Source organism: Delphinapterus leucas, chromosome 8 (genome assembly GCF_059928025.1).
Source record: "Delphinapterus leucas isolate spDelLeu-1000000601 "Yukka" chromosome 8, BTC_Dleu_Yukka2, whole genome shotgun sequence".
In the NCBI taxonomy this organism is placed as follows: Eukaryota; Metazoa; Chordata; class Mammalia; order Artiodactyla; family Monodontidae; genus Delphinapterus; species Delphinapterus leucas.
The window spans coordinates 72,888,752-72,901,602 of record NC_143136.1 but is presented as its reverse complement, the minus strand read 5'-3'; the positions used below and the strand labels follow the sequence as shown (position 1 = coordinate 72,901,602).

The 12,851-nt window shown below is 38.0% G+C and overlaps 1 protein-coding gene across 19 annotated transcripts in view; it reads left to right on the top strand.

Annotated features, from left to right (window-relative positions):
• Positions 1-12,851, top strand: part of PKP4 (plakophilin 4) — a 251,064-nt gene that overhangs the window by 154,589 nt on the left and 83,624 nt on the right. For all 19 annotated transcript variants that reach the window (XM_089916801.1, XM_022569780.3, XM_089916792.1 and 16 more), the window contains one exon: positions 9,709-9,743. Coding sequence is in view for 13 of the 19 variants with exons in the window: in XM_022569780.3 (XP_022425488.1) it covers positions 9,709-9,743 (35 nt within the window). In the remaining 6 variants the exon portion in view is untranslated. The remainder of the gene's footprint in view (positions 1-9,708; positions 9,744-12,851) is intronic.

Below are 12,851 nucleotides of genomic sequence, written 5' to 3'. Positions count from 1 at the left end.
TTCCTTCTGTTGGTCACCCAGGTGATGGTGACAAGTGAGTGCAGGTGGACGGGCACATATCCATCACCATGCATGGAAGGGAACTCAGGGCTCATGTCCTGTTGCTGATGGCTCAGGAGCAGCTGCATTCTACGTGAAGGACATCATTTTTAATTCAAGTGCCTTTTCTTTAACCTCAGTGTCACCTTCAGACATAAAAATAATTATGAAAAGAGAGCCTTTGCCCTGTCTCATTCTTTATGCCTTGCTCCATTCAAATTATAGGCATATACCATTTTCAGGGGCAATTCAAAACCATAACACATTAAAAATAATAATAAACTACAATTATGGGCATGTTGTCATGGTTTCACTTTTCCTGACTGCTGGTATCAAGTGGTCCTTTGGCAGGAAGAAGGAAATCGGTCTCCATCCAATAGAAAATTTTCTACGGTCTGAGAGCACAATAAAGAGGACACAGAAAGGAGCCTCAGTCCCGAAAAATCATAAATTTGGACTGAGAGCTTTTGGTTTTGTTTTTGTTGAGATTGATTATGAATAGACAATAAGTAAATTTGGAAGAAGCTCCCAAAAATGTAGTAAGATACTAAGAAGGATTGCTTTCTAAGTATTACTGCTAAAATACCCTTATTATCTAAAGGCTAGTGATTTGTCAAACTAGGGTCCTCAGAGCCCCTTAGGAAAAATAACGTGGTGGGTAGGGATAGCCATCTGCCTCCCACCTCCCCTCCTCTCCTTCAGCCAGGCAGAGCCGTTCACCATCATCGTCTATGGTACATATTAGCCCTCCCGTCTTTGACTTACTGAAATAGCCTAGTGGAAGGATAGCTATCCACAGCTGTCTCAGGAAGAATAATCGTGATGTATTTAATTTTGTCTAATTGCTCTAGTTTTGACAGTAAGACAGAGAGTACGTCTCTGTTTAATGTAAAGGATTTATTTCTTAGTTAATACTTTTTTTTTAAAGATAGATTTTATTCATTAAAAAAATTTTTTTTTATTTTTGACTGCGTTTATTTATTTTTGGGTCTTCACTGCTGCACACAGCTTTCTCTAGTTGCAGCGAGCAGGGGCTACTCTTCTTTGCGGTGCGCGGGCTTCTCCTTGAGGTGGCTTCTCTCGTTGCGGAGCACGGGCTCTAGAGCACAAGCTCAGTAGTTGTGGCTCGCGGGCTCTAGAGCGCAGACTCGGTAGTTGGGGTGCACGGGCTTTGTTGCTCCGCGGCATGTGGGATCTTCCCGGACCAGGGCTCGAACCCGTGGCCCCTGCATTGGCAGGCAGATTCTCAACCACTGCGCCACCAGGGAAGCCCTTAGTTAATTCTTATCTAACTAAAAGGGAGAGATGAGGTCCTTGTTTCCCAAACATAAGAAAAACAAAACTGTTAAAACCTATCAGTTTCCTGTTGTTAGGTGGTATGAGTTCTTGGAACATCAGAAGAAGGCTCATGGCATTAGAGAGCCCTTGATTCCATCTTAGGCTTCTAGACCCCACTTCTCACCATGCTAATTATGAGTATAAAATGAACTCAAGAACATTCTTGCCGAGGTCAAGGGGAGGAGAAATTTGACCTGCTTACATGGTGAATGCTTTAAAACCTGGGACTTTCACAGGCATTATCTTCAACAAGTGCCTTTCTCAAGCATAGATTCAAGAGCACTCAAGAAAGCTAAACCACAGAATGAGCTTTACCCAGCTAAGAACTCACAAAAAACTAACGGAATATTTTACAAATGCATTAACAGAAACTGGGTAAAGTTTTAAACGTACTAATTACAAGGAAAGTCAAAGCAATACTAGATAGAAATTTTAAAAGACTTAAAAGTGTGGTATGATGTTATCGCCGTATCATAATTTAAGATTTAATTATAATTAAGATAGAGAAATTTAAGTATTGGATAGAATGGGTTACTCCGTTAAGGGAATTTATTTTAAATTTTATCTGGTAGCACTCCAGATAGAGACCAAAAGTTGAGAATCATTAGTAGTTATTTTGCCAGATTCTGGCTGAGAAAATCCTAGGTGCATAATAGGAAATCTGGAGTGACCTGTGGACTATGGAGCCTAGCTTTCATACCTAAGAAGATTCTGAAGCGGTTCATTAAAAAGTAATCTGTAATGCCTAGAGGATAGCTGGGTAGTAAGTAATTTCAATATGAATTAATCGCCTAAAATAAAAGCCCGAACAAACCAACTTTTTCTTTTTTAACTGAGAAATGGACCTTGGAATCAAGTGAAAGGTAGACTTATAAATATTAGAGCAATGGATTACAAAGGCAGTTATAACAAACCAATAACGAGCTGCCAGAATTTTTTTCGTAATGGATTTAGAATCCAGAACATTTGCTAATGGAATAACTTCAGTTAGTAATGAATTGGTGGAGAAGGAGAAAAATGCATTTTGGAATTTATTCCAGCCACTTACTGAGATTTCATCTGTAAGCACGTGGTAGTTCTTAAATTCAAGAGTTAACGTGTGCAGAAGAAATACAGAACTTTTTTTTAATTGAAGTATAGCTGGTGTATAATATTATATGTTACAGGTGTATAATGTACTGATTCGCAATTTTTAAAGGTTATACTCCATTTACAGTCATTATTAAATACTGGCTATATTCCCTGTGTTGTACAATATATCCTCTTAGCTTATTTATTTCATACATAATAGTTTGTACCTCTTTATCCCCTGCCCCTATCTTGCCCCTCCCCTCATCCCTCTCCCCACTGGTAGCCACTGGTTTGTTGTCTATATCTATGAGTCTGTTTCTGTTTTCTTATATTCACTAGTTTGTTGTATTTTTTAGATTCCTCATATAAATGGTATCATACAGTGTTTGCTTTCTCTGTCTGACTCATTTCGCTTAGCATAATACCCTCCAAGTCCATCCATGTTGCTGAAAATGGCAAAATTTCATTCTTTTTATGGCTGAGTAGTATTCCATTGTATATATGTATATATACATCACACATCTTCACTGTTGAATTTCTGTGCCATAAATTTCTTAACACAATGACTTTTTTTAAATAAAACAAAGTGAAACATTATCCAGTGTTGATGGACACTTAGGTTGCTTCCATATCTTGGCAGTTGTAAAGAATGCTGCTGTGAACATTGGGGGTGCATGTATCTTTTCGAATTAGTGTTTTTTGTTATTTTGGATATATACCCAGGAGTAAATTTCTTTGTCATATGGTAGTTCTATTTTTAGTTTTTTTGAGAAACCTCCACACTGTTTTCCACAGTGACTGCACCAATTTACATTCCCACCAGCAGTGTACAGGGTTCATTTTTCTCCACATCCTCTCCAGCATTTATTGCTTGTGTTCTTTTTGATGATGGCCATTCTGACATGTGTGAGGTGACGTCCTATTGTGGTTTTAATTTGCATTTTTCTGATGACTGATGATGCCAAGCATTTTTTCACGTGCCTGTCGACCATCTGAATGTCGAGAAATACAGAACCTTTGCGTGGAACTCAACATTTATGGTCAGAGCTCAAAATAGTAAAACTAATAGGAAAGTCAAGAGTAAAACGTCAGGCCAGCAATGTACACATACAGTTTTGAAAATATTTATAGTAAGATTAATGAACATATGATCAATGAGAGTTCATCTGTTAATTACCTCTGTTCAGTAAAGGAAGATCACCTAAGGATCATTTTAGAAAAATATTGTGAAAGAATATGTTGCAATAGTGAAATACATAGATTATGTAATGCTGCTAAATTGGGGTGGTTTAAACAACCATTTGAAGAGACTGTCATAATACACAGGGGAGACCTGACATGTCAGGTTTGTCTGCACATGTGGACTATCATATTGATGGTCTCCCAAACTGGCTGATTTCTAGCACTTTATAATTTTTGATCTGTGGGAACTGAAGCAAATTCTTGAATATACCAGTACATTTCACATTGCCACATACCTCTTCCCTCGGAGCCTTCATGTTCAAATTCCTACCTGGGTAGTCCTAATACCAATTTACCTCATTTTCATAGGTGAGTAGAAGGAGAGCTGGGTCTTGTTTTTGTTTTAAAAGACAAATGTTTCACACTTTGGGTTGTTATAGATATGCGAATGCTTCAATCATAACACTGCTGGAGCCATCAGAGTACTCTCTTACAGGTTTCTGCCTTTCAAAAGTCTCTTGACACCTTGCCTTTGAGGGGCATGTGATCCAGTGGGGGAGTCACCTGCGTACTGTAATGAGTAATTACAAGACAATTGTGAGCATGCAGAAGGCAAAGGCTTTGCCTCTTGTCACCATTATACCCCAGCCTCTAACAATGTCTGGCACTCAGTAGGTGATCAATAAATATTTGTTGGATTGATTCCTATAATGTTTACAATAGACATCTTTTCTATAAGATGTAGAAAGAGCCAAAATCTCCTTTGTAGAATGATTGAAACAATTTCTAAAATAACACAGGATTAGCCTCAATAAAGAACAACCCAAAAAGTTAAGGTCAGCTATCATTTATTTAGCATCCTATTCAATGCTGGTCGAATGCAGACAGAATTAAGACACAATCTTTACCCTCAAGAGAGCCACAGTCTGATAGTGGAAACAGGTAAACAAATCCTGCAATTGCAGTCATATGAAAAACAAAACTCGAGATAGATTAATGGGTACATTCTTCATGTAAAGGAAGAAGTGATCAACTTTCATCAAGCTAATTCTCGAAGGATGATTAGTGCTCACCAGAGAGGACGCTGTGGAGGGTGTGTGGTCTAGACAGTGGTACACGCCCGTGCTCTATTTATAAATCAGATAGTTTCTAGAACATTCATTCCAGTAATTCCTGTCCTTTAATGCCAAGTGAAATTGAATTTGGTTTTGGCTGTGCTTAATTTTTTGAACTACTAATAAGGGTTCACATATATATGGCTGTGTGTGGATAAAATTTCTTAACACAATGACTTTTTTAAAATAAAACAAAGTGAAATAACTCGGATTCTGTCCCAATTCAGTGTATCTTATAGGAGAATAATGACAGTAACTTGCACTTTACTAGTGATAGAAAGAGCCCCATCTACACCAGGGAGAAGGTGAGGGAAATGACATGGTAAAGTTACTGTGTAGCTCCATCAAATTCTCCACTCCCCCGTCCCCTACTGTTTACCTACTGCTTGTCCACTTAAGCTCACATCTGGCACGGCAGGAAATCAGGAGGAAATTGAGTAGTGACTTAATTAAGTAGACCATTTTCCAAAGATATTCCTGTTATTAAGTGATACAAAGTGAAGGTAAACTTAAGAGTGTTCCATTTCATGGGTATATGACATATGTATTGTTACACTGTACCACATATACCATTCTGGAATTTGTGTAATTCTGAGTTTCCAGACTGTGTTCCTACACATTCTACCCCCAAAATAGCATTGGAAGCAGTGAAGCAGCCTGGTACGTGAGGAAACTGCAAGTAATTAGAAGTGCCTAGAATGTAGGTTTGTGTGGGAAAGGGCAAACGGGAAGGAACCAGGTGGTGGAGGGCCTTCTGTGCCATACGAAGATGTTTGAGTCTCTGCCATACTAAGATGTTTGAAATTTACCCTGTAAGGATCTGTTGTGCGTTAGCATCAGGAGAATTTAAGATTTGAATGTTTTCAGATTTGAAAAATCACTGTAGCAGCAGCCTGGAAGAGAGCCTGAAAGGATGAGACATCAAAGCCAAGCAGACAAGTTAGGAGAGAGACTGAAAGAATGATCCAGCCAAAGACAGTGAGAGGATGAAGGCCCCAACCGTGTCCTTGGTGGTAGGGATGAATTCAGAAGGTGTATGTTTTGAGTGAGCGCCATGTGCCAGATACTGTCGTGGGTTCTGGAGGCGTATCTGTGAACAAGGCAGACTTCCCTGCCCTCGTTGGGCTTACATGCTAGTGAGGCAGGCAGGGTAGGGGAGACAATAAAATGACTCCATGTTCTTCAGTGTGAGTGCCTAGGTGGTGGTGATTAAATGGGAGTTCGTTTGGGGGAAGAAAGGGTTTCAATGTGTTGAGTACAAAATGTATTATATCCAGTGTGCACTTGGAAATACGGGTAAAGAGTTAAGGAGTGAGGTTTCAGTGCTTTTCAGAGGGCCTGTTTGCACTTGTTTTCAGTCATAAAACATCAGTCAGAACTTTCAGCTACAAACGGTAGAATCCTCTCTGGCTTGTATAAGCAGGAAAGGAACTTACCAGAAGCTATTAGGTGTCAGCTTTCAGGAGCTCCAGGAAGCCCAGAGAGCCAGATTCTGAGTCGGGGTGTCCAGGGCCAGTGCCCCCGCTACTGCTCCCCGCGGTGCCACCGCCTCCCCTCACATGCCTCCTTCTAGACCCTCAGTCACTGGCCGGCTCTCTGGCTGCAGAGGAGTTTGAGAGGCTAGTTTTCTCACACATAGCATGGGATGTCAAGATAAGGGGGGTTTGGGTTTCAAAGACAGCCATAAATATTCAACAAAGGTAATTTTGCCTCCATTTATGTCTATGAATGAAAAAATATATAATTTCTTAAGTGTACAGAATATTGTAGTGATTTATTGCATTTTTCTCAACGTATTACTGTGATGAAGACGTGGTGTCTTCGTTAAAACAAAACTAAGATTTTTTTCACATTAAAATGAATTGCCTTGATTTATTAATTTGCAAGTGAGCTTGCTCCTAACTGCTGTTCACTATCTAACCAAACAGTCCCAAACTTATAAATGGATTTCATTCTAGAAGCTTGTTGATAGTTAAGTTATTGGAAATTGTGAATACATCTTCCCACTGAAACAGAGTTATTGTGGATGATCCCATTCTTGTATTTTAAAATGTTTCACATTCCAGTGGAAGATCCTAGAACATAAACTGCTTGGCATCTTCAGATGAGAAGTGAAAGGGAATGGGATGGAGTCATTCATGGCCACAGTGCCTGTAGACATGTTGTAGACATTCAGTAAAAGTTGGGGAAGTGTTTCTAGGAATAGTTGGCTGGAAGGAGAGAGGAAAGAAGGAATATGCCTGTGTCTGATGTGGAGCTGCCTCTCATTTTATTGTTCCAATAAAAGTGACTTAAAACATTCAGTGACTTAAAACAGCATTTCAAAACTGCACATATTTACTGCGCGATCCCTGAATCCCAGAGTGGTGAACAATTTGAGAATCATATAAAGTAAGTGGTTCAGAAAGAAATAGACTGTTCTGAATAACATATAATGACCAGCTATCACACAGAATTGTGGAATCAGTGTGAAGGTAAATGGGCTGAATATATAGTCTTCAAAATGGAACTTTTGCTTATTTTTAATCCTCAATATTAACTTATTTTCCTAGTGATTTCTGTCGTTTGTCTAGAATAGAGTAGGGAAAAATAATTTTAACGGAGACTTCTCCTTGCCTTCACCTAGGAATACTTTATTGTATTTTGATGACCAAAGGTCTTTTCAGCAGCAAAACTGCTGGTTGCCTGATTGTTATGCAATGAGGCTACTGGAATTTCCTACCTGGAGTGGGAGAGAATAATTTGACCTGTTCGAACAAAGTAGTAAGTAATAATTTACATACACCTGATCTTTCAGAACAATGAAGAGCCCGGTATTACTTTTTCACAATTTGTGTTACAGCAACAATGCGTATTAAGCATCTCCTTTGTGCCAGGCAGCACGCTGGGCACTTGACCTAAAGAGATGCACAAACAGCCACAACCCTTGCCCAGTTTGAGCAGTTAAGATGAATTATATTCTGTGATCTATAACTTCAAGAATAAAAACCTTGTAAACATATTTCATTAAAGTTTATGTAAATTTCAGTCAGAAGATAACAGACTTTATCACTCCCAAGAAACTTGAGGTATATTACACAATTCTGGATGGCAGTTTGATTTACCATGTATTTTAATATTGACAAAAAATATGAACATGTTAATAGGAACACAGTTGGGTAATAGCAAGCTCAGTGATTAGAAAACTAATTTAGATAATAGAATTAAATAATAAAAACATATTCAAGAGGAATTGAAATTCAGCCTGGGAAACCACTTTTGAAGTCATAAGAATGTGATGACCTATCTTCAGGAACAAGACAGATGTGCCCTTATTGATACTTGACCAGATTTTCATCTTTTTTTTTCTTCCCCATCAGTCCCTTTTGAAATCAGTTAGGCGTGCATCAGGTACAGGAACATGACCGGAGTGCTGAAGATTAGCATTAACTGACTCCATTCACTGAGAGCATGCCCCGCTGCTTGCAGCTAGTTCAAGGTCCTGGAACGTGAGCTGCTCGGCCTGTGGTGACAAAAAGACAAATCACAGACAAAATTGAAGTTCAGGGAATTCTTACTGGATCTAGAATTTTTAACCAGCAAGGGTTTCATTAGCCACTTAATGACTTGGGGGGGAATATCAAGCAACTAACAAGGACTTAAAATCTTACACCTACGGCACTGAAAGGATGTCCCTTTCTTTAAGTTACAGAGTTTCCTTAAGCCCAAAGTCACATACCTTTTCAATAAACTTAATAAATACTTCCAAAATACTTCAGTATGTATTTGTTTCTGATTTCCAGGAAAAAAGTACAAATGTTTAAAAAGGAAAAAACTCCTTTTAGTTGTACCCCACAGAAATAACTGCTAGCACTTTGGTTTTTATTTTTCTAGGTTTCTTCCTAGGCATATTGTGTGTGTGTGTGTGTGTGTGTGTGTGTGTGTGTGTGTGTGTGTGTGTTTAATGCAAAAATGGGATCACAAGCTATTCTACTATATAGCACAGTGGTGAGAAGCCCTGACTTTGAAATCAAACCATACTGGGCTTGAATCCCAGCTCTTCCAGTTACTAGCGTAAGACTTTGGCCAGTTTTTTTAATCTGTAAAGATAATAATGTACCTATTCGTTAGGTTGTTGTGAATAATATAAAGGAGATAATATATGTGAGGTACTTACTCTGACATTTAATAAATGCCTAATAATCCAGCCTCTTGTACCTTTGTTCTACCACACCATCCCCTAAGCACCATGCTTTCCCGTATTGAGTATTTTAAGCGGGGGAGGGGGACCAGGGAGGCACAGATATGTTTTTATGCACAAATTTTTTAAATTGGTACTCTATAAACCAAGAAAACTATACAGTTAAAATTTTCTCCTAGCTTGTAAAACCTTATATTTTGATATAAAGGTTTAGGATATTTAAATTTTATAAGGCAACATTCAGTTCAAAATGACCCCGTTAACTTATGTGTCTATTATAGCATCTAGGGCTTCTTTTGAAAATAAGTAAATTGAATGAACTTCTTAACAGCCTTTTTGGTTCTTTTTAATGTATATGTTGTACAGTATAATGTATATGTTGTTTTAATTTATATGTAGTTTTCATATTAGTTATTCCACACGAAGCAGTGTAGTACTTCATATAAGTACTGTGATGGTCGCAGTTAGTTGTGCTATTGTATTTGTCTTATCCAAGGAGAATCATACTTTTTATGTCATTTTGTAAGTCGTTTTACAACTTTATAAGTCGTTTTATAACTTGCCTTAATTTCCAGGAAATACAGTTTTGTCCCAAATTGATGTGGAGGGTTTAATACTGTCTAAAAATTAACTTAGAACAGTCATTTTAAATTTTGTTTGAGGTTTTTATACTTTTATATAATTAAATGTGAAAATTAAATGTCTATATGCAAAACAGATCCAAAGTTAAATTTTATGACAAAGGAAGTAAATGTTCCATTTTTTTTCCTTCTTTTTCTCTAGCTCAACTGAGAAGTCATTTCCTTGGAGATCAACAGGTATGAGTTTTTAATCATATAAAATATCTTCCTTTAGTTTTGCACAGACAGAGCCTGCTCTCTTAAGTTACTACTTCTTGGTGAAATCAGCCAAGCAAAGCCTTTAATAGTGACAATATTGAGCTACTTTGCTTTGAAGTAGTACTTTCTTAATATGCTTAATTTTTTTTTAACATACTTGAATAGATTTATATATGCCAGCTGTAAAGAAGTTAAAGCATTGGGCATCAAAACATTTTTAACATCAATTCAGTATCTGAATTTTTTATCATAAAGAAATACAGGGATGCCCTCCCAAAGGTTTTTGTATAATCTGGGATATCAGTTATATAAGTCAAGGTCTTTCCTTTTACAGTGTTTCTCATACTCAAGAGAAGAGTTGCCTGAAATGTTCATTTTCCTTATGTATCCAGATGTAGACCACCTGATAGCTTCTAAAATAGTCTGGAAGATTCTAACATAGTCTCTTTATCTCTTCTTTTTACCCTAAATTCACCTCATATCAAGGATGAATTGCATTGAGGAGAGTGTCTGCCACTTTCACAGATGTTCGATATCTTCATACTCAGTCTTCACTCATTAAACGCTTCCTGAGTAGCCACATCATGAGCCAAGTACTATACGTGTCATTGGTCAGACAGTGTTGGGCTCCACACACATATGCCCCTCACCTCCCTCACCTGTCATAATGTAAAGGACAATGCCAGCAATGTGTGAATGCTAGAATAGGCCTTGATATCTGAATACTTTGGCAGGTTTTAAACAAGGTTTGAATTGAGTAAAACTTAAATCACCAAATGCCTGGTATCTGAGTTTACCTGAACCTGGCCCCAGGATTCTGGCGTTATTTATAGTGGATACAAGGCAATTTGCCATTTTGTAAAGAACCTATTCCCAAGAAATGTAGTATTTTACTCAAACCATAGATTAGGAAGAGACGTGTGAAAGGCTACTTAACAAGAAGACTTACAAACAGCAGTTTAATGCAAGGAAAGACGTGGCATGAAGTAATATGTGGTTAACTACCAAGTAAGTATTATGTGGGAAACATTGTCATTAAATGGACAGCCCACTTTTGAGATAGCTTTGCAGAGAGGATGAGCCTGGAGCCTGGGGCTTGACCAGCAGCCCGGCTGTGGAGAGGGCACTGTCATTGGGCAGCAGAAGAGACGACAGAAATGTCTTGTGGGAACATTTGAAACTAGTTTGAGAGATGATAAGATGTGCAAAGGTTAGACAGCCACACTGGGCCAAATTATAGAGATCTGTAAATACCAGGGACTTTGAACTTCCTGCACATCATGGGGAGCCACTGGAAATCGTTTGAGCAAAAAGTCACCTGATTTAAACATCCCTCAGGAGAAATAGCAGTGCTATGAACTGTTAAAAAGAGAGTTGAAAAATTCAGTTTAAAGAAAAATACACAGTGCATTTGCTACTTGGTTATGGCAAACATGTACCATTTAATGTAAAATTCTCCAATAAGTTCATGTTTAATACTGCATCATTAATTTATTCCGAAAATATTTCTTGAGAGTCTAGTTGGCTAGCACATAGTTGTCAATGTTTAAAACAAATATCCTTGTCCTCTTAAGTGTTTCAAGTCTAGTGAAGGTATATAACTCTATACACTTAAAATTGGGGGCGACGGGGGTGGATTCTGTAAAGGAAAACTACAAGTGTATACCATGTTTACCCATAGCTCTATTTTTGGACATTTAGGTTGTTTCTAACTTTTCATTGTAATAAATAACATTATGGTAAACATTCTTATGTATAAAATTATATCTGCAGCTTTGATTTACCTTAGGCTAGATTTTTAGGAAGAAAACTATTCAAACTATATGAACATTTTTAAGGCTCTTTAAATGTATTACCAAGTTGCCTTCCTAAAAAGATTGTATTCATTCTCCCTCCCTTTAGCTATATGAGGCCAGTCCTCTCATACTCCCTCATGAGTGTCATCGTTTATATCTCTATCTACAAAATGTTTCGATATCCCGCCATTGCCCTTTTCTCTTGGAGGGCTAGTGTTTGATAGGTGAGAGTTCTTTGTAGCTCAAGGAGAATAGCTGTGTCAGTCAGGGCCCAACCACCCAAAGGAGTGGCCCTTCCTGGAAGCTGCTGCCGTGTCAAAGACTGCAGGGATAAGGGCTGGGTGGCTTTGCCACCAAACTGGAGCAGTGGTGGGAGGTGGGACCCGGCGAGTTTTCCAGCATTAGCTGGAACCATGAAGGAGATACAGCCATGCCAGCAGTGCTGCCTGAAGTAGAGCTGGAGAAACATCCTGACTGAACTGAGGTGGAGGGGGCAGTTGTGGATTTTTTAACTGCCAAAAGCCAGGTGGGCACGGTGTGTAATTGCATGGATTTACATATGGAGAGAATGCGCTTGTGAAGATGCACGATGGAGAATGAACATCTGGGCCCTTGGCATCCTTTCTGCCTCTCCTCCCCTCCAGTGCATTTACTCAGCTTCAGTCATTTGACCACCATCTTCATGATTTACTAATGCATAAAATATAGATAGATAAATAAAATATTATAAATATTATATATATATTTCATTTAATATATAAGTATTATATATTCATATATTTTTAATATATGCCAGATAGCTCCCCAAATACTTTAGTGTTAGGGAAATACAGCTCTAGTAATTCAACTGTCCTCACCACAGCGACATTCATAATTCACACCTGATAACTATACTTCATCCCTTACTGCTGCCCAAACTCATATTCCAACCTGGGAGTTTTACTTACCCTTTTTCCTTTTGCAGGGAGGGGGAAGTATATTAACTTTCAAACACAGCCAACACAACTGATATTTATTCTACTCTCTATTATTTTAATTACATTAACGTTTCTTGTGTGTTTTCTTAAATTTGCCTACTTTTCAACCATACTTAAGGTATTTAAATTGTAACCATGGCAGTAAGCTCTAATGATAAGGGTAGAAAATTGAAATTTAATTGTATGAATAAAAGATATAAATCTTATTTGTTTCATATTCCTTTTTCTGAGCAGTTATAGATGCCCTTTAGAAGTTTGATTGTAAGTGAACGGGATGAAATGACAGTTTTGCTGCTACTTTTCCTGTAAAGTTT